Source organism: Danio rerio, chromosome 12, assembly GCF_049306965.1.
Source record: "Danio rerio strain Tuebingen ecotype United States chromosome 12, GRCz12tu, whole genome shotgun sequence".
NCBI classification, from domain to species: domain Eukaryota; kingdom Metazoa; phylum Chordata; class Actinopteri; order Cypriniformes; family Danionidae; genus Danio; species Danio rerio.
Genome location: NC_133187.1, coordinates 45,827,501 through 45,850,775, shown reverse-complemented (window position 1 = coordinate 45,850,775; position 23,275 = coordinate 45,827,501). Strand labels below are relative to the sequence as shown.

The 23,275-nt window shown below is 35.4% G+C and overlaps 1 protein-coding gene and 1 long non-coding RNA gene across 7 annotated transcripts in view; both read left to right on the top strand.

Annotated features, from left to right (window-relative positions):
• The first annotated feature begins 775 nt into the window (after positions 1-775).
• Positions 776-2,480, top strand: foxi1 (forkhead box i1). The gene is given in 2 exon segments (NM_181735.1): positions 776-1,468; positions 1,601-2,480. Coding segments are annotated over 2 exon segments (1,134 nt in total). The 5' UTR covers positions 776-840; the 3' UTR covers positions 2,107-2,480.
• Positions 2,481-8,685: 6,205 nt separating this feature from the next.
• The window catches only part of LOC141376871 (uncharacterized), a 33,271-nt gene continuing 18,681 nt past the window's right edge, over positions 8,686-23,275 (top strand). Inside the window, exons 1-4 of one of the 6 annotated variants that reach the window (XR_012388197.1) lie at positions 8,686-8,950; positions 11,209-11,331; positions 11,568-11,676; positions 12,799-12,859. This is a non-coding gene — a long non-coding RNA (uncharacterized lncRNA). Of the gene's footprint in view, positions 8,951-11,208; positions 11,332-11,562; positions 11,677-12,798; positions 12,860-23,275 lie in introns of all 6 variants that reach the window. The other 5 variants (XR_012388196.1, XR_012388194.1, XR_012388195.1 and 2 more) reach the window with 5 other exon arrangements.

The following is a 23,275-nucleotide window of genomic DNA, read 5'->3' as shown; positions in this document are numbered from 1 at the left end:
TTCCCTCCATTAAACAGAAATTGGTGAAAAAAACATTTTTTTATTAAAAATAATAATTCAGGGGGGCTAATAATTCTGACTTCAACTGTATGTATATATATATATATATATATATATATAGAGAGAGAGAGAGAGAGAGAGAGAGAGAGAGAGAGAGAGAGAGAGGGGGGTATTTCCAACGTATATCTTCAACACTGCGAAAAATAAATAAATACTAAAAAAATTGCCTTACATTTTTAAGTTCAACCAGCCATTTTTAGCTCAATTTACATTAAACTGGCTTAAAGGAAAAGTTCACACAAAAATTTAAAATGTCATAATTTACTCTTCCTCGTTCCAAACATGCTTGACTTTTTTCTTCTGTTAAAACACAAAAGAAGAAAAGCTGTAAACCTGTAACCATTGACTTACACAGTACTTGTTTTCTTTTATATGGAAGTCAACGGTTACAGGTTTGGAAACACTTGAGGGTGAACTATCGCTTTAGAACAGCTTGTTTAACAAAAAAAGTGAGACTTCGTATAAACTTATTTTAAGATTTTTTATTTTTTTTACAGTGTAACTATCTTCCATTTTTTAGACGTGTCCACCCTTTTTAGCGCTTAAACAGTCTTTGTTCGGCAAGCTTATCACGTGAATGATCTCGACGCCAGATTGATGCATATTGGATGAAGTTAATTGAGAAGAAGTGTGACAGTGGGAGGAGTAGTCAACATGAGTCCATTCACTGCATGCGCCCCGGACAGGTTAAATAACCCTCCCCTGAAGCGCACCCGGACACTCTCCTTGAGAAACCCCTCAGAGACGAGCACACTCAGCAGGTCAGATCGGAGAAACTCCATGTTTCTGGAGGGAGAGCGGATTATGAACGCGTTTGGGCAGCAGCCGTCGAGCCAGCAGACCAGTCCCCTTCAGCAGCAGGACATCCTGGACATGACCGTGTACTGCGACTCCAACTTCAGCATGTACCAGCAGAACCTGCACCATCATCACCACCATCACCACCACCAGAGGCCGCCTGCGCATCCCTCCAGCTACGGGCTCGGCGAGTACAGCTCGCCGAGCACCAACCCTTACCTGTGGATGAACAGCCCGGGCATCACCTCCACCCCGTACCTCTCAAGCCCAAACGGAGGCTCTTATATCCAGTCGGGATTTGGATCCAACCAGCGGCAGTTTCTCCCTCCTCCTACCGGCTTTGGAAGCGCGGATTTGGGCTGGCTCTCCATATCAAGTCAGCAAGAACTTTTCAAGATGGTCAGACCGCCGTACTCGTACTCGGCGCTGATTGCGATGGCTATCCAGAACGCGCAGGATAAGAAACTGACGCTCAGTCAGATTTATCAGTACGTGGCTGACAACTTTCCCTTTTACAAGAAAAGTAAAGCCGGCTGGCAGAACTCTATAAGACACAACCTGTCATTAAACGACTGCTTTAAGAAAGTTGCACGGGATGAGGATGATCCTGGTAAGTTTTAATGCTCTTTATCCTATTTATGAGATGATTACGCACTTAGACGTACAATTACGCATTGACAAGTACAATTACGCAGTGTATTTGTGCTTACATTTCTAATTCATATCATTCTTTTTTTTAAAGGGAAAGGAAATTATTGGACTTTGGACCCAAACTGCGAGAAGATGTTCGACAATGGCAACTTCAGAAGAAAGAGAAAAAGAAGAGCCGACGGAAACGCGATGTCTGTGAAATCCGAGGACGCGCTTAAATTGGCGGACACTTCCAGTCTGATGAGCGCGTCTCCGCCGAGCCTCCAAAACTCCCCGACTTCCAGCGATCCCAAATCCTCTCCCTCTCCGTCCGCGGAGCACAGCCCGTGTTTTAGCAACTTTATCGGTAACATGAACTCCATTATGTCTGGAAACGCGGTCCGAAGCAGAGACGGCAGCTCTGCACATTTGGGGGATTTTACGCAGCACGGCATGTCTGGACATGAAATCAGCCCTCCCTCAGAACCAGGCCATCTCAACACCAACAGACTCAACTACTACTCAGCATCGCACAACAACAGTGGCTTGATCAACTCGATCTCCAACCATTTCAGCGTCAACAATCTCATATACAACCGGGACGGATCAGAAGTTTAGAGAGTTCATCAAACCTCTAATGTGTGCTCTGTGAGTACATGGACAAGCTGTAGATCATGTTTAAATGCAGTGTGTGTGTGGACTTTGGATGCATCAGGCTTGGATGTGCATCTTTTACATTTATTCTGTGATAAATATACAGTAGTCAACATTTGAAGCGGATCAAAAAGTTGTCTTTAAACTATTATCCAACACCCATTCTTGTCATCTTAGGAATTTTTTGTGATCCTCTTCAAATGTTTACTACTGTAAATACATCTAGGCCACTATAACAAGTGCCTTGTTGTTATTTTTTTTTGTAGTACAAATGTAGATATATTTTATTTAAATGCGATGCTTCTGATTTGTAAATAAAAACATGCGTATATCTGTAATATCTAGCATTTTTTGTTTCATTTGTCTCATATTAGCACTGTTTCAAGACTCAAAAAGGGCATATAAAGCAGAAAATAGTTCTTTAGATGATTATTCACGTTAAGGAAGATGTGTTTCTTCTTAAAGCTGGCATTCCTGTGCAAAAAAACACTCATTTTTGAAGTGTGTATGATGAGAAAAACATCAGATGCATGTCAACACAAACACCTAATGCATCTCAGTGTGTTTCCCACGCAGTCAGCGGGTGGTTGTGGAGATGCACGACACTGTAACAGCAATTAAGACATGTTTATGCAGTTTGTTTACTGCTGCATGCAATTACATATAGCTTGTTTGCATATGATGCAATCAAAAAGGACAACTTTTAATTCGCTTTTTAAACTAAGCTGCTGTTAAACCAAAGCATTGAGATATCAGATTGCACATTTTGATTCATGGTTAAGACGTAACAAAAACGTACATTTTAAAGTAATTTAACCAGCCCCCCATCTCTTTTCCCCCATAACAGATCAACTCCAGCAAACATATTGAGTTGACAATTATTTATCAAAAGAATTTCAGGTTTAATCGAGCGTTTGAATTAATCCGTGCTCCTGCTGTGTGCGCTCCTAATTGCTTTCTGCAAAAAGCCAGACATATTCAACTCTTCAGCATCCTCATTATCTCAGGGAGGTTTTTCAGCACCGGTATCTGTTTATTTACTGTACAGTAATGCTGAATGGCTCAGACTCGACACGGGTGATGGTGTAAAATAGCTTTGTGTGATCTGCCGGTTTATTCAGAGATTTGGGCTGCCATTAACTCATGTCCAGTCTGAGCTGCATGAAAACAGTAGGTGAGATTGAGACACTTTCCGCTTGTCACTTTAAATACAGACGATTTCGACAAGTCATCACAGCTTCATATCTGGAGGGTTCAAAAGTTCGACTGTTTGTCTGGGAGCTTTTATTTACACTCGGCTTATTTAATGGTGTATCAGAAATATTCACATCTTAAAAATGCAACAAAAGTTTCTAGTTTCAAAAGTTTCTAGCCAAGATACACTGTAAAAAATGCTCAGTTTCACACAATTAATTTATGTTGGGACAACAAGAAGGAATTAAGTTAGCTTATTTAAGTGGATTGAACTTTTTGAACAATTAAGTTGTCAGGAAAAAAAAACTCAAGAATTGTGTTGTTTGATCTCATTTTAAATAAGTAAACAAAAATCAAACTCCATTTTTTTGAGTGTTTCTAAAAACTAAATCAATAATTTTCAAAAATAATAATAAAAAATGTAATGAGTTTATCCTTAAAACGTGCATAGCTCAGAACAATATAGTTATACATTGTAAGATGAGGTACAGTGTTACCAGATTGTTGTTTTCCATAAAAGTAATCGTCCAAAATTGATATAAATGATGCAATATGCCATAAATATTACCTATAATAATACAATTGTATTCATAACTGCATCAATATTAAAGCAAATCAAGTGTTTCTCAAAAGTTTAAAGGCTAACATTACATTGTAACCACAATTATTTTCCACGCCTTAAAAGAAACAAAAAAGGCACACATAACACAAATTCTGCCTGTCAGAGCAGATTTTATTTATTTATTTATTAACACAAAACTACAAAACCAACCAAAAACTGCTTTATCTACCACACACACACACACACACACACACACACACACACACACACACACACACACACACACACACACACACATATATATATATATATATATATATATATATATATATATATATATATATATATATATATATATATATATATATATATATATATATATATATACATATAGTTGAAGTCAGAATTATTAGCCCCCCTTTGATTGTTTTTCTCCTTTTTTAAATATTTCCAAAATGATGTTTAACAGAGCAAGGACATTTTACAGTATGTCTGATAATATTTTTTCTCTTTCACGTCCACGTTCCCAACCCAGCACTGCTGGGTTATTGACCTTATTTTCCGCAGACGAGTGGGCGCTGCCATTTGAATCTTTTAGGCACGAGACTTCCGGTCTCATTCACTTCCATTCATTTTTAAACATTAAAAACTGCTCGTTTCGCTGTTTGATGTTGCAAACTGATATTTCCTTGTTATATTATTCTACTTGCTCTGTATAGTCATGCAAACATTTGTTTGTAGAGCAAGCCATTTTTTGCCGTTTATTATTCCTTGTCATTTCTCCCATAGGCGACTGAAACAGAAGTTCTAAGACAATCGCAAAAACAGGCGCACTTCCGCATTTTAGAATAAGGTCAATAGATAAAGACCGATTTTCAACCCAAATTGGGTTGAATCAAATTGGGTTGAATCAACCCAATTTTGTTACCCAGCAGTCTCAACCCAGCATTTGGGTTTAAAAACCAACCCAGCGTTTTTTATAGTGAAGCAAAACAATGTGACAAGAAGTAAAATAAGCTTGTTTTCGGTTTGAAAATAATCCTGTTTATTTCACTTAACCCCACTGGCGGATAATTTAGCTTGTTCTAACAAGCTAACACTTAATTTTAATGTAGTATTTCTGTAAATAAATCAATGCTTTTTTTTTTTTTTTTTGCAGTATACCCAACGTTGGGTCAGTCATTAATTTTCCCTCGGCTTAGTTCCTTATTCATCAAGGGTCACCACAGCAGAATGAACCAACAACTATTCCAGCATGTTTTACGCAGTGGATTCCTTTCCAGCGGCAACCCAGTACTGGAAAACACCGATACACTCTCACATTCACACACACACACACACTCATACACTACGGTCAATTTAGTTTACTCAATTCCTTTATCTTTGGACTGTGGGGGAAACCGGAGCACCAGGAGGAAACCCACGCTAACACGGGGAGAACATGCAAACTCCACACAGAAATGCCAACTGACTTAGCTGGGACTCGAACCAGCGACCTTCTTACTGTCAGGTGACAGCGCTAACCACTGAGTTACCATTCCACCCAACATTGGGTCAATTTTTAGATAAATTACATTTTTAACCCAGTGGTTGGGTCTGGCCATATTTAACCCACCATTAGTTTACAACAACCCAACACTCTTAGAGTGCGGTGGTTCTAGAGTTCTTTCAAGATGTTTCTGAGCTCTTAAAGAGACAGTTCACTCTAAAAATTAATGATCATGTACTCTCTCTTTGCTTGTTTTAAATCAAGAGAGTTTCTTTATTCTGGTTAACACAAAAGAATATATTTTGAAGAAAGCTGGAAACATGTGGCCATTAACTTCCATAATATTTGTGTTTTCTACTATGGAAATCAATGGTTACAGGCTTTCAGCATTGTTCAAAGTATCTTATTTTGTGTTCAACACAATAAAGAAACTCATAAAGGTTTAACCATTTGAGTGCAATATTTAGTACATTTTCATTTTTGGGTGAATTCTCCCTTTAAAGGCTAGTTTTAGAGTTACAAAGGTTCATCAATGACATCAGAGTAACACTATTTATTATTTTTTTTATTAAAATTTTATTTTATTTTTAACATTGTCACAAACCTGTGACCAGTATTTGTTTTTTATCCAGATTTTAGGTGTTCATTTCAAAGCAGTTTCATTTCAAAGTTAATCTACATGTCTCGTCTTGAAAAACCTAAATAAAAATGAACATACCTGCGATGATCTGGCTGTGTTGTGTGGGATAAAGCTAAACTAGTTTATTAAACTTACCCCACTGGCAGATAATGTAGCCTGTTTTAACAAGCTAACACTTCATTTCAATGTATTATTTCTGAAAATAAAATAAGGTTTATTTTTTCTTGTTTAGAAAATGCTTCTTGATTTGAGATTTTTAGATATTTGGACTAGAAATAAGACAAATATTTTTTGCAGTACAACCCAATGTCAATTTTCAGATCATTTTTTAACCCAGTGGCTGGTTTTGTCCATATTTGACCCAATGTTAGTTTACAACAACTCAACATTCTAGAGTGCGGTGGTTCTAGAGTTCCTCGAAGAATAAACAGATTTCAATTTAAATGTTTCTGAGCTCTTAAAGAGATACATTCATTTTCTTTTCGGCTCAGTCCCTTTATTAAACAGCGGTCGCCACGGCAGAATGAACCGTCAACTTATCCAGAATTAGTTGTACTGTAATAAAAGTATTTTTACTATTATTATTATATGAACAATATTATGTTGAATGATTTGTAGTGTACTGTATGTACCGTTCCATTCTTGTTTTCTTAAATAAATTACTAAAAAAAAGGACTAACTTTATTTCTACTGAAAGTTGAGTTTGTCAAACTTTACTCATTTAATTGTTACAAGTCGAAGTAATTTGTTTAAGTTTTCACTTTTTACAGTGAGTGTAAATGCTCAAATTAAGAAATCAAAATGTAAAGTCTCCTCGACTAATTTTTTTACTTTTATTGAACCAAACAGTTCCAAACATGCAGTTAAATCATATTTATGAGTAAATTAAAAAATATGTCCACCTAACTTACAATATTACACTGAGATAACAATTTAATATCTTTAAATCTTCAATTTTATCAGTTGTTTAACACAGCCACAAACCTGTAAGCCCAGTATTTATAATTTTTCTTCCAGATTTTGGGTGGGCATGTTCATTTCAAAGTTAATCTACAATATGTCCCGTATTGAAAACGTAAATGAAAATAAACATAACTGCAGTGAATTGTCCGTGTTGTGTGGGATAAAGCAGAACTGACAGGAGATTCGTGTCCACAGTGCTGGAACGCGAATGGATCTGGCATCACCACAGACACCCTGCTGCTCTCTGGTGAAAACACAGAGATCTGGGAACAAATGAAAGCACTCAGAGCAAATTTCCCTCTGTGTGTCTTTATTCTAACAAAGGACATTGTTGTTCCACTATTGTAGGATGGATTCTCATAGTGCGAGTACTGTGTGCAAACATGAAATTGTGATGGACATGCAGAAGCAGATACATTCAGCTTTATTTAACTTATTAAAAGAATCTAACAGTAACTAAGTCTGTCTTGGATGGTGGGAAGTGTATTTTAAAAGTCTAGTTTAGCTTACACTGAAAACATACAGTTGAAGTCAGAATTACTAGCCCCCCTTTGATTTGTTTTCTTTCTTAAATATTTCCCAAATAATGAATAACAGGGCAAGAAAATTTTCACAGCATGTCTGATAATATTTTTTCTTCTAGAGAAAGTCTTATTTGTTTTATTTCGGCTAAAATAAAATCAGTTTTTAATTTTTTAAAAGCTATTTTAAGGTCAAAATTATTATCCCCTTTGAGCTATTTTTTGATAGTCTACAGAACAAACCATTATTATAAATCAGTTATTAGAGATGAGTTATTAAAACTATTATGTTAAGAAATGTGTTGAAGAAATCTCTCTGTTAAACAGAAATTGGGGGAAAAAAAACAGGGGGCTAATAATTCTGACTTCAACTGTACGTAAGGTTTTTGAAATAATTATCTTATATTGTCAAGGCTGCATGTTATTTAATCAAAAAAGCAGCAAAAACAATAATATGGCAACATATTATTTTATTGAAAATATATATCTTTATATTTTGGTCGTAATTTATTCTTAATTATGCAAAATCCTTGCTCCAATTTTTAGTGCCATACATAAGTGCCACATGATCCTTCAGAAATCATTTCAATATGCTGATTTGCAACCAAACATGTATTATTATCAGTGTAAAAAATGATAAATCACTAATCTTTTTAAAAAACATTCATTATAACAAAATATTTAGTTTCTAAAAAATATAACATTTCTATAAAGTAATCCTCAATCAAATGGATGTAAAGTTGGTTTGAATTTCGCACATTTGTTCATTTAAATGTCTCTATAATATTTACCACGCTAGTTTAAATATTCAGTCTGAAATGGCATGCAATTATGACTTCAGAACAGCATTAGCACTATTTATTTAGGTTTTCCTATTTAGAATTAACAAATACTCTTAACGGGAATGTCTGAATATCCAAATATAAAACCAACTTTACCTCATGCTCAAACAAAAGTATCAAGGGTTTCACAAAAAAATAATGCTTACAACGTTACTATTATAATAAAATAACTCAGCAAATCCTAATTATGATTTCTAAAGCAGACATTGAAGACTGGTTTGATGATGCAAATTGTTTGTTTAACAGGAAAACATTAAGGTTAGAAACCGTGAAAACATACATTTTATTTGTATATTGAACTACATATAGTGTTTGTTGGATTTTAATATCTTGCTGAGCAAAAATAACAAGCTGACCTGTACCACTGCAATTAAAATAGCAGAAAATACCTTCATTTACTCTTGTTCATCCTTAAAATCGCTGGTTTCAGTCTATTAACATGAATTATTGTGCAAACATGTCGAGTCCAATTAGACGCGCATTACGGTCCTGTTCAGATTCAAACCGACGTCATCAGATATCGATACTCATGATGCTAATATTATGAACGGGCCATTGCTAATGCTAATGCGACCTGAAGAAAGCGTGTTCGTACAGGTAGGTAACGTGGTTCACTTACCTTAAAAGGCTCAGATTTTAAGGTTATTATTGAACCAAGCAGTAAAACCCAGGTGGCAACATTTCCAAAAGTCGTTTTGTATGATGCAAATATCAGTTCGCTAATCTAAACTAAGATAGTTTTAGGCTAGCAGAAAGCTTTGCTAATGTAAAATGATAAATGTTTTTGACAAAATAATGTCTTATTATATATTCGTTTATTTAACGTTACATTTTCACAACAGGCTGATAGTTTAACTGAGAAAATGCAGACTGAGTTGTATTGGAAGGCTAAATGAAGAGTTCAGATGCAAAAGCCTCTCAGTGCTATGTGAAACTATCTTCTGAAATGACAACTTTTTTGTGTAACTTATACGTTCAGTTTACAGTAAGTATTTGAACTGCATTTAAAGTGACAACTAACTTATGAGCTTGAGAAAAATTATAATTTTAGAAGAAAATTTCAAAAGCCCTTTTCATCTGATGTCTTTAAATAAACTGTGTACATACTAAATACATAAATTTGTGTCAGTCAAATGTTATTCCCCTGGTCTAACATATGGTTTAAAATAAACAGACCTAAAGCTAAGAGTTACATTTTAACTATGTGTATGGTTGAATAATTTCACATCCGTCACATCCATAACAGAGAGATGTCACATCCATAACAATAATCAATCATTTTTGTTTTATAGAGAGACAACTTTTATCCTTGTGATTATTATTGTTTCTTTTGGGTTGTGCAGTTTAATTCACAGAATTTCTACAAAGTATATTGTAAACTGTAAACCTGCAGACTTTTTTGTCACATCCATAACACATGTTTATTTTCCTCATTTTAAGTACAAAACATGTTTACTAAGTAATATTTTTCTGGTCACATAACGCTGTAGTCAGTTGTTCTGGAAAATGTAAACGAAAGTTTTTATATAATGTTAAACGTATACTTTAAACATTATATTAAAACATACAGATTTATTTAAACTCATTTTTAGCCTGCAGGAGGAATTTTAGAATAATAATATTGTTCTAAATCAGTGTTGTCGTCATTTACAATGCATTATTATTAATAAACAGTTAGGATTGTAAATTATATATTGAATACTGGCATTATGGTAGTGCAGTGGGTAGCAAGAAGGTTGCTAGTTCGAGCCCTGGCTGGGTCAGTTGGCATTTCAGTGTGGAGTTTGCATGTTCTCCATGTGTTGGCGCGGGTTTCCTCCGGGTGCTTCGGTTTCCCCCATAGTCCAAAGGCATGCTCTATAGGTGACTTGGAGAAGCTAAATTGGCCGTAGTGTATGTGTGTGAAAGCGTGTGTATGGGTGTTTCCCAGTGTTGGTTTATTCTGCTGTGGCGACCCCTGATTAATAAAGGAACTAAGCCGAAAAGAAAATGAATGAATGAACATTACTTAGTAAGTGCTGTCATGAATAAGTCCAATGCTGACGATATATGGCAATAAAACATGAATAAATAAATAAATAAAGTAATACATAAATAAAGTAATAACTAAATAAATAAAGTATTAAATAAATAATCAATAAATAAAGTAATAAATAAATAAACAAAGTAATAAATAAATAAAGTAATAAATAAATAAATAAAGTAATAAATAATAAATAAATATAGTAATAAATAATAAATAAATAAAGTAATAAATAAATAAAGGAATAAATAAAGTAATAAATAATTAAATAAATAAATAAAGTAATACATAATAAATAAATAAAGTAATAAATATATAAAGTAATGAATAAATAAACAAGTAATTAATTAATTATCTCATTCTCATTTTTCATTTAGAAAACAAAGTATACTGTGAAAAAAGTCCTGATGTGGCATAAAATACATTTTAGTATGCATTTAACTTTACCACTTTAAACACACACACACACACACACACACACACACACACACACACACACACACACACACACACAATGCACTTTAAAAGTTGTTTAATACATCAATTAGTTAATTAATTACACAATTAGTGCACATTTATGCACATTTGTATTTCCTTAACCTTGAGCGTTTTGTTCTGCTCAAGATTAAGGAAATGAGCTGACCCAACACAATTCTTGCGTTTTTCTTGAAACAACTTACATTTTGAATGTTATCTACTTAATTTTATACATATAATTAAGTTTGCTCAATCAATTTGTGTTGGAGCAACATGAAGGATTTGCATGGAACCCAGCATTTTTTCAGTTTTCACTGATTTGTCCTGCAGTAAATCATTAATATTTCCCCCACAGATGGACACTTGCTTATGTTGAAGGTGTTGCCCGATTGCTGAATGTCCAGACTGACTGTGGGGCCCCAGGGGCCGTCACCCTTCACCTTTCCCATCTCTCAGGTGCCAGGCTCCTGAATGTGAGGTGAGGATGCCCTGGGGCAGGGATTGGCCCTCATGCCTCTCTATAGGGGTCTTACAGGGGGCTGATATTTCGGAAATGTCCCTTCTATGAAGAATTAAACATAGTCAGTGCTTTAAACTCTTTATCATATTATAAACTTGATCACAACACAAGCTATTGAGATTCTCAGTGCAAGAGGATTTATTCTAATCTGTTAATCTGATCTAATCTAATCTAATCCTGTTTTCCCAGTGCAGGAAGAGGAAATATCACTTTCTTCTGACATCTGATACCTAATCCTTTCGTGGAAATACCGGGAAGAGGAAATCAGTTGAGGACTTTGTGGCATCAGAAGTTTTGCATGAGGTCAGTGAAATTAAACATTTATTCATGCAATGTAAAACGATTTGCTTGTGTGGGCTTTTCAATTGCCGTATATAATTGACAAATCAGGCAGTGAGTGAAATATCGGTGGGTTTGAAAAGATCTCCAAAGTTGGAGGAGTCGTGTTTCTGTCAGCGCTGATAAGACTCGGCCTGAGGAAGTGCAGTCACTCAGCGGCTCGCAGGTCCACAGCACACTGATGAGTTACTGGAGGATTGTGTTGCACTCGGGGACGCGTGAAACACCACTGCCATTAGCCCGACAGATGCTTTTACCTGTTAGGGACACAAAAACAGGGAAGAGTATATCCTAGGTCAAGACTTTGAGATGCCCATAATCTTGTCAGGGATCATCACTTATTTTATCTAGACTGAATTTGTTGAATGTGTCGAAAGTCAGTTTAATGTACACCACAAGTCACTTGATTGGATGTGTGAATGAATCTAAACTAAATCTGCATATAGGTTTAGAATTACTGCACAAACATTAATGCAGCAAGACTTTATGAGGAATCAAATCTGTCTACGTTATTTTTTGAACTCAAAGACCTGATCTGACCGTTTTATTCTCTATTTGATGCATGAACATGATACCATTACTGCCCAGTCAGGTCTATCAAAACAGACCCATAACTTACAGTAGAGATGGTTCAGTCGTCCTACGGTCTGTTCATCACTGTCAAACCCATAATACAGTAAATGTTCTGTCTGGATCCTGGGCAACGTGTCCGTCCTCGTAACTGAGCTTTATCACCAGACTGAGCTGGAGAACATGATAGTTCAGACACTTATTCTGTCTTCATCCAGCCTGACATTCAACATCTGTTTGCTGCAGTCAGTAGGAATTAAGAGCCTAATATCTCATATCTCCAGAGGAAGTTACATATTTAAAGCGATAGTTCACTTAAAAATGAAATTGTAATCATTTGCTCACTTGTTCTAAACCGGTTTCGGTTTATTTTTTCTGTTTCGTGAACAGAGCCTGCATAGGCTGTGAATAACAGGTAATAGGGTTGTAAATAATGTTCAGTTTGTTGCACAGAGCGATCGTTTTAGGGCCGTGCGGGAGGTTTGATTTGTATGTATGTGCTTTTTTTCAACCCAGGCTCATTGTGGAAACGTAGCCCCGCGGACGTTTCTGGAGACCGCCAAATACGTCCCGGGAGGTAAGTATTCAAGCAGTTTTTGTTTTCGAGAATCCGCTAGAGGCCGCTGTGCGTGCATTTTCGCGTTTTGAATGCCTCTTGGGAGCATGCGCCATTCGCGCCTGCGCTGTTCCCGCGTGAATAGCCGCCGGAGGCCTCTGTAGAGCGACCGTCCGTTCGACTGACTGACTAAATGACTGAACGATCGACTGGGCAGCCGGCCATTCGGCGACCCAGCCACCCTCCTTCTCCTCCTTCCCCGAACCCAAGGAGTTCATAATGAGCTATGACGCGGTTCGGCGGCAAGCAATCAGAATGAAGACGTCCATCGCTTGATAGCAGTTCAGAGAACACAGAACTGTGAACTTTGGTTCCGACCACAGTTGTTCCCAAGGGTTTGATTATTGCGGTCGCCGGATTTCCAATTATTTACAATTTTTTCCTACAGGAACATGCTTTAAATAAGTTACTGGCGAGTTACTGATGTTCATTAATGTTATATAAATTTATCTTAAAAAAGCGGGAATCTCACGCGATGTGACAGTACAAAACAGTACTGCTGCTTCAGGATATTTCAGACATATGGACACATATTGGATAAATAGAGCAAAGCCACACCACACGCAACTTGATCTTCCATTGTTGTATGAATTTGATAAGAAGTGCGCAACATTTTCACACTAGAAATATGCTGCAACGGCTCCTTTATATATGAGATCAATGTAGCGAGGTTGGACGCTCTCGCCACTTTCGGTGTGAACGTACAGTAATAATAGCCCCTTTCACACAGTGATACCGGTAAATATCTGGAAAATTTCCAGAACGACTTTACCGGTATATTCAAAAAAGCGCTGTTCACACAGGCGAGGACGTTACAGAAATTTTCCGGAAAATAGCATTCACACATCCAAAATACCGGTAAATTCTGACATCATTCACCACAAATGAGCTTTAAACGGCTGCGCTTGTATTTGTAAACATTTGACTAAATTACAAACTCTGTGGATGATCAATATTGTGAACAACTTTCGCAGGATCACTTTCGCATGTCGAGATGTTCATAATATGTGCGTGTGCTGGCGTTCACAGGCTGTTTCACAGGCACACGCAAAGCTTGAAGGTGAACAAACAACGGCTTATCATAATTGCCGGCAATTTTCCGGAAAGGTCTGTATGTGTGAAAGGGGCTAATGTCAATGACAGATGACAAGCACATGTCTTAGACATAATAAATCAACTTCAGAATTACGAATAGTTTATTCTGATGTCATAATTTTACTGTGAATTAACAAACAGGACATATTGATAGTCTGTTCACGTCCTCTATAATGACTATACAAAATATTTGCGTTTTAGGCAACAGTAGACCTACACATAGGCCTAATATTATTATTGTTGTTTTACCATATGTTTATGAATTAACAATAATAGTAGGCTAATCATATTAACCTTTATTTTACATCTACAGAATCGTTGATTTTAAGCAAAAAAAATTGTGATTTACATTTTTGCCAGAATCATGCAGCCCTAGTTTCAAGAGTTCGCCCTTAGCTGATGATTGATAATAAAGCTAGTTTGGCATGCTGTCCCGGGAGAGAGCCCTGAACTCATGATATCCTCGAGCCCGGGGCTCCCTACCGTTGCAGGGCGAGAGGGGAGTCCGAGTTTAGGTAGGTCTCGAGAACTCCCCTGCTTGATAATGTTGGAAGTAAATTAATGCTATGAAATGTCTATGCTGTCATTTTGGATTTGTCAATTCACTTATGTTACATGTTTTTGGTCTGTGGGAGGAAACCGGAGAGCCTGGTGAAAACCCATGCAAACACGAGGAGAACATGCAAACTCCGCAATTGTCCATGCCAGTGGCATTCTTGCTGTGCGGCCATGGTGCTAACCACTAGGCCTCCGTTCTGCCCTGACAAGGAAATGGGAGGAGTAGGGGTGGAAGGGGGGATTCTTCAAGACGAAGATGGCTGAAGTAAGATACTCTGGTTATTTATAGTGGTTAAGGAGTCGTCTAATCAGTGTTAGCTAATGTGGACCCGGTGCTATCAATCATGAGCACGTGCTCCTCTCGAAATTAGTTTCTAAATAAACTTCCCTTAAACTATTAAATGGTAACAAAAGTCCCTTTTTAAACGTTGTTGGACGAAAGATAAATGTCTCATAATGCAATTCTAATGCATAAATACACAAATAAAAAAATTAATAAATCATGAACTACAAAATATGGAAAACTGCTAATTTATCGGATATTTCTTTGTGTAGTTGTGCTCGTTTTGGCAACCCTGGTAGCTGGGAACTGCTCCTCTGCTGAAAACACGAAGCACACATTTGATATCTGAGGATAATGCTCATCTATTGGCATGACTCCGCTATAGTTTCATCAGACTCCTTACTGGGCCCATAAAAGAGGTAATGTATGAGCTGATAATGGCGTGAGATCCAGCAGCCCTCCTCCATATGGATGCGTTTATATCAAGGCGGACTCGTATAAGCTCTGAACTGTCAGCACTTGACATGCCAAATGATTTAAAGAGGTTTTTCAGCCACTGTGTTGGGAATATGGGTGTGCGATGGTACTGATATACGGCTACAGAGAAATACTGTGTACATCGGATGAAAAAAATGGCTTTGGAAAATGTGTGTAATGCAGTTTCACACCCTCATGCTGAGAGTTCCAGTTGAGCGTTTTGCCGTGCAAAGCGATGGCAGATGATTTTCTACACTGAATAAAAAATTGTGACATTTTTTTCTTGCTCTTCTGGGTTTATATGTGACCTTTCCAAGTCAGGTTTCTTAGAGAAAATGTATTCATTGCTTGTTGGAAAACCAACTTCGTATAGAAGTGTTGGTTGGATTCAAGGTCTGGAAGCGCTTTTCTTTAGTTGCTAGAAAGCTTCTATTTTATTGTAATTTAATTGCAAATTTTGCAGTAATATCTTATCTAAGAAGCCCAGAATTAGGAGAAAGAGGTTGCATTACATATTACAGAAACCAAACTTTTTTATTATTATTGTGTTGCAGAAATAGGAGTGACACGGTGGCTCAGTGGTCAGCACTGTCGCTTCACATAAAGAAGGTCACTGGTTCAAATCCCAGCTGGGTCAGTTGGCATTTCTTTGTGGAGTTTGCATGTTCTCCCCATGTTGGCATGGGTTTCCTCTAGGTGCTCCGGTTTCCCCAACAGTCCAAACACGTGCTATAAGGGAATTGAGTAAACTAAATTGGCCGTAGTGTATGTGTGTGAATGAGTTTGTATGTTTCTCAGTACTGGATTGCAGCTGGAAGGGCATCTGCTATGTAAAACATATGCTGGATAAGTTGGCGGATCATTCCGCTGTTGCGACCTGAGATGAATAAAGGGACTAAGCCGAAAAGAAAATGAATGAATTTATGTTGCAGAAATTAGCTTACACAACAGTTTCAGTTTGATGGATTGTGAGCTTGAAATCTGCATTCATATTTATGCATTTGTGATGTATTACAGAAGTTTAATCTAATGTGAGTGAATGGAAATGCAGTAAATTATAAAAATAACTTGTAAATATAAAAATAAATAAATAAATAAAACTTTATTGGTCCTAAAATATGGACTAAATGTTCATATTAGAAATAATGTCAATATGTCGTCGCAATAGCCTAGTGGTTAGCGCGTCGACATATGGTGCAGTAGCACGTCAGGGTGTCCCGTGTTCGAATCCTGGTTCGAGGACATTTCCCTACCCCCTTTCTCTCTCTCCAACTTCGCTTCCTGTCTAAATACTGTCCTATCTAATAATAAAGGCAAAAAGGGCAAAAATAAAATCTAAAAAAAAATGTCAATATAATATATTATGTTACAGTATATATACTGTATATTTTATCCAATGAGAATGAAATAAAGTTCATTTGTAAATTGTAAGCATTAAAAAAGTAAATGTCTTGAGTAAAATTTCATCTAAACTAAATTACTAAAATTGCTTCTATTTTCTATTTTTCTTCTATTTTTAATCTAAAAAATATAAATTTTTTAAATAAATTAAATGTTGTTTTGTACTTTTTATAGGAGATTGAAAAGAAAATAATGAACGAAAAGAAAAATAAAGATAGTTATGAAAGAAAATCAAATAATTTTAATGTAAATCCATCAGACCTCTTTTCTTGTAAATGAGCATTTTCTACCAGGTTCCTCTGATTAGGTTTAGACGTTTCATTTTATATGTAATGAAAAGGTTATTAGCCGGTAAATAAAATACCATTTTTTCCAAAAATGCTACTTTAGACAATTCTTTGGTTTTTAAAAAGGTAGTTGTTTTTTTCGTCGTCAAAACCAGTTAAATCCACGTCTGCTTTTTTTTGCAAAACCCTCTAAATCCACCCATTGGGACAAGACAGTGTAATTAGTTGAAAACCACTAAAGATGCAATTAGAAATTATTTGACCAAACACAAACCCCCTAAAATTAAAAATACATCTGTCAAGTAAGTGGCAGTTCATTCCACTGTGATTAACCAGGGTAAAAGCAGAAGGAAAATGAATGAAAGAAATCTGTCAAGTGCATTAACCATTAACATTAAAACTGACATTAATTAAATCTTAACTATCTGTTGCCATTTCTGATTTAGGATTTAGATTTAATGTAAGTAGAGCAATGTAAACATTGCAAACATTGTAAACTAAGCTTGGTTGATTCAAAATTATAAGTAGTATAAATAATGTAGTTTTAGACATTATATTTATCTTAAAAAATTGCTTAAATTACCAAATAAAGCACAAAGTAGGCCTACTGGACAAAAAGGGGATGCCTCTCAGACAGTTTTAGGTGTCATTCATTCATTCATTCATTCATTCATTCATTCCATACTTAAGGTCTTGGTCTATTGTTTATCCTCCATGTCTGATAAAAGAACAGCATCTTTACTCTGTCCTTCGTGAAACGCAGTTGCCGTTTAATGTAAGGTAAATCGGTCTCATTCAAATTAGCGTCGCTGCGCAAAAACACGTTATGAATGGATGCTACACTTCTGACTGTATATTGTGTTTTATAATTGTGTTTATATTGCACAGAGTTTTGAGGTAAGGAATGTTTTCATTTGCCATTCAGTGACAGTCGGACAGGCTCATCCAGTTCATCAAACTTCATCTTTATCCCGGAAGCGGGATAAAAGAGTCTCCTCGTAATGCCGGCGTATCAGCATGCCGTTACATTGAAAACATGATTCAATTCGCGCCTTCTGATTGGTTATCGAGATATAGAGGCTTTTTCTGTCAAAGGCAAGTGGCGTTTAGAGACTTTTGCTGACAAACTAAGCTGACGCTGAGATTTGGATGATTATAAGCAAATCTATTTGTTGAACATGTACTACGTGCCTAAAGCATTCACTCAATGTCATTCTTATTTTGGCGGAAGTGGAGTTTAGCAGCTTTTTCATCTGAACTCTTTGTATGTAATTTTACAAAAATAAGTACAACCCTCAAAGACCTCTCTTTTAAATGAATATTTTTTTAGATGCTTTACAATTAGGCATAACCAAAAGACAAAACTGTAACTGATCTAAAAAAAAACTTGAGATCACAGTACAAAAATTAGTGGACTCAAATTAATATGTTGTGGAAAATATTAAATAAAAATGTATTAAACAGAAAAAAATCAAGAGAAACATAAAAAGATGTTATATTTAGGTGACTTTTTCTTTTTTCTTTTTTTTTTTACAATTTCTTTTCAATAACTTGTATTGTCTTTCTTTACCTAAAGATGTGGCCAAACTCTTATTCTAATTCAACTTTAATAAAACTTCTTTAAATTCTTTAAATTTAAATTCACCAAATATTTTTTTTAAAACTATATACATCAAGACATTTCAGCTGTCAAAAGAGTTGTACTCGTTTAGGTTATGCACTGCTTATATTGTTTTAAGTAACAAATAAGGACAGGTAGAAGTTCTTAGAGGTAGAGCACCCCTTTAATTTCATGAAACAGAGAAAGAGAGAGAGAGAGAGAGAGAGAGAGTCTGGTCTTCCTCCGGCCAGTGTAAACCCTCAGGTGATTGGCAGCTCAGAGAAACCCTTTCAGACGTTGCTCCTCCACACCACAACCTTTGTGTTATGCTGCACTTTAGAAGAACCAACTCTCAGGCTGAAGAGCAGAAGAAAGAGCCACTGACCCTCTCCATTCCTGTAGAGAATTACTGTGATGAAGCACTCATCCTCATAACCCTCATGATTATATATATTTAGTGAAGTCCCTTCCACTTCAAAGGAGTCTCTAAATTTCAGAAAGATCAGAAATGTGCTGAGAAACAGATTCCAAGCAAACCCTGCGGACCCAGGACCGGTTCCGTAACATCATCGACTTTTGCTTTAAGTAGCATTGCACCAGACCCCTGTAAGTGGTTTCATTTGAAAGTGTCCAATCTATATTTTATGCACATATGCATCACTTTGGTTTTTATTCTACTGTACAAAAGATATTTACACTTAAATTCACAGTATTTTGGATACCCGAGCTGGGTATTTTACATTGGTTCTTTTTTTGTATTATTCATATGACACATGTACAAGTTATAGCTCAAATGAAAGCTCTTGCCAGTGCTCATACGGTTCTAGCATTCTTTTTTATTGAATTATATTCACAAATGAAACAGTTGTCGAATGAATCACGGTGTTTCCATGGCACAGAAGTGAAAACAATACATTTATGATCAACAAGCAGCCCCAGATAGCACAGACAGCTGTCATCTCTTACCTTATGCTGTGTGCTTCAGGGCCATTCTCCTCTGTTTTTGAGGTGATGTGCATAAGAAATACTTTTATATGTCTGATGTGGTCCAAACACAGTGAATTATGTTTGATCAAACAAAAGAATAGTGAAATATGAAAACAAGGATCGGTCCCTGTGGTTTGTACAGCACCTCTCATCAGTTGGAATAAAATAACTTGCATAGATTATGGTGGAGACATTTTTCTTTTTTCCTATGATTACAGACATGAGCAGGAACCACCAAAATTAATTACAGCACACTAGACCACACAGAACCTAAAAGGTACACTTTCAAATTTGAGTTTATAAAAAACAAAATACAAAAAGCGCCTCTTTTTTTAGGTGTTTATTATAACACAGACAACATATACAGTTATTTTAAATTTCATATACTCATAAAGTATAGAAACATTATACTTTTTATTTTGAAAAAATTTTCAAATATATTTATTATTACATTTTTTGTCAAATAGACTAATTCCATTTAAGATCAGCTCTGGTTCTTTAATAACATTTTCATTAAAAATTAAATGAGATTTTTTAGGTTGAATTAGGCCTAAAGGAATTGCTTTTTGCACAGCATTAAATTCTTTAAAAGGTAATGGAAAATTATTATTAGACATAAATTGTTCATAAGACAAGAAGTTGCCAGACTTATCAAAAATTGAGAGAATCCCAATAAAATTTCTGTTAAACCAAGTGGAAAGAAAAATAGATTTATGTCTAATTTTAATATCAGAGTTGTTCCATGAAATGCATTTATGTGGTGAGAAATTGTGGGAATAACACAATTTCCAGGAAAGAGGAACCTGCTGGTGAAATTCTGACAGTGCAATTGGCATTTTATTAGGTAGATAATTACATTTTAAAATAAAAGGAAGACCTCCACTTTTTGTGAAAATAGAATTTGGAATAAAAAAAAAATCCTATTGAGTTAGGGTCTTTTAAGCATCTTTTAATCCAATTTGTTCTAAAAGTGTTTATTATGTCCTCAAAGTCGTAACACTTCAAGCCAGGATTTTGTCATATGACTGCATTCCATTCCCATGACATCATATCGGCTGAGTGAGTGAGTGAGTTAGTGAGTGGGAGAGGGATGAATCTGACAGCTCATCCAACAAACACTTTGCATGACAATTATACTGATTCCTGAGAGACTTTACTCATTACATGAATGCCACTCACATGGGGAATAACAAAGTCAAGTCACTTTTAGTTCTGTATTAGTGCTTTATTACTATAGGTCTATTGAATGCTCAATGCTGATTGGCTGATGAACATTCTAAGGTGTGCCGTTTTCATATAAACACACAGATAAAGTAATTCCAGGCAGATGCTAATGTCATCGCTGAAATCTGCAACACTTCAGATGTGTGTGAAGGTTTACTGTTCACACAAAATAGATCGTGTGCACACTGTGGAGACAGACATAGAGAGTGATGTTTAATAACCAGCATTCCCAGCTGTTAACCAGTGTTAGATTACCATAACCCACTCCCTGTAAAACAGCAAGCAGACGTCTCAATCAAAACTAAAGAGGCATCTGGATTAGCTGCCAGTCATAAAGGGAGCTTTAATAGTTTATGGTGTTTTTCAAAGAAGCACTTGTTTGTAATAAACTAAGGTTAGGTTACACTTTTCTTCTGATTCTGTCACACATGCCTGCTGAGTGAAAATATGAAGAAAGAACATGCATGAAAATATCGTTTTCATAAGGTTTATTGGATTGCTGCCAGATCATCTAAAATGAAAATCTACTTAGCTGTCTGTATGCATCTTAGATAGACAGGTGCCTTGACCTGAATCTCATTAACATTTTTGTTGCTGCATATAAAGGTAGTATTCATAAGAAACTAGTATCAAGAATATGTGCATACATACAGTCTGCCAAGTCTCTCTCTACCTTATATGTTAAAGAGAAATGGGAGAAGGAGGCGAACATATTTCTGTCAGAAGAAGATTGGACAAATATTTGTAAAACTCAACATACTACCTCTAGTTCTGGTCAATGGAGAGAATTCTCATGGAAAAATATGATTAGATTCTTTATTACTCCAAAAAGGAAATACTCACAGAATGGTAACTTAGATTCTGCACGTTGCTGGAGACGATGTAACAATTTTATGGCTGATTATTATCATATATTCTGGAATTGTCCAGCAATCCAATCTTATTGGTTAATGGTGGTCACTGAAATTGAATCAATACTGGGTTTTGAGATTGATCATAGCTTTGGTACTATATATTTAGGAAACATACAAACCGATTTTAATGCACAAGACAAATACCTTCTCAAAATACTATTAGTTGCTAGTAAAAAAGCAATAACCAAGAAATGGTTGGAAGAGATTCCACCAACAAAGGATGAGTAGATAACAATTGTAGATAATATGTTTGAAATGGAGAAACTCACCTTTTCTTTAAGACTAAACATGGATAAATGCTATAAAAATTGGTCAAAATGGTTTATATATAAGAATATAGAAAATATATAATTTGCTAGGAAATGCTTTGCAATGAGTGCGAACCCCCCTCCTCCCCTTATTTATATTTATTTATATTTTTTATTTTTTTTATTATTATTTTTTCAATATATGTACATATATATGTATATTATATATGTGAAATATTTTGTTTGGACCGCACATTACAGATTGTAAAAGACTGAATCATATGGACTTGAAGGAAACTATGTTGGTGTTCATGCTTATAACACAGTACCTTTTACTGACGGGTTAGGGTGGGGGGTTAATGGGAGAGTAACCTGTACTATAAAAACGACTGTATAAGAAGAATGTAATAATTGTATGTGATGCCTCTGGTGATCTGTTTGTTCCGTTATGTTAAAACGAATAAAAAACAAAAGTTTAAAAAAAAAAAAAGATAGACAGGTGCCTTCTAAGGGAACATCCTAAATTAAGATTGTACTCTAAATAAATATCTGCTGTACAACCTGAGTTTATATTAAAGTAAAAATTCAATGAGTAATTTTTAAAATAGCGATATATAAAAATAGTGGATATTAATATACTTTATCATTTAAAAATATATATTAATACAGTATAGATTACCAATTTAAATGCTTAGTGCTAATAGTAACACACTGATGTTTGTTTATTTATAATACTTTGCAGATTTACTTTTTACTGATATGATTTTATTTTTGTATATTTATAATGACTAGTTTTAAGTAGCATTATATATATATATACACACACACACACACACACACACACACACACACACACACACACACACACACACACACACACAATGAGTAGGATCAAGATCATATATATATATATATATGTATGTATGTATATGTATATATGTGTGTGTGTGTGTGTGTGTGTGTGTGTGTGTGTGTGTGTGTATTTGTAATATAACATCAGAAAAAAAAACAATGTAAAAAGAAATAAATTATTAACAAAAAGCCTGACGATTTTACCTTCAACAGTATGTTATATTTATGTATAATTATTATGCAATCTCTTGCAAAGCAATTTAGGAACTATATCCACCTGGTACACTGTACAAAATGCTGGGTTCCACATAGTCCCTTCATATCATCTCAATGCAAATTGATTAAGCTATTAATGTTTTTTTATTTTTTATTTATTTTTTTTTTTAAGTTGATGAAAAATAAAGATTTAACATGAAGAAAACAGTCCCTCAAGAATTGTGTTGCTTCAGCT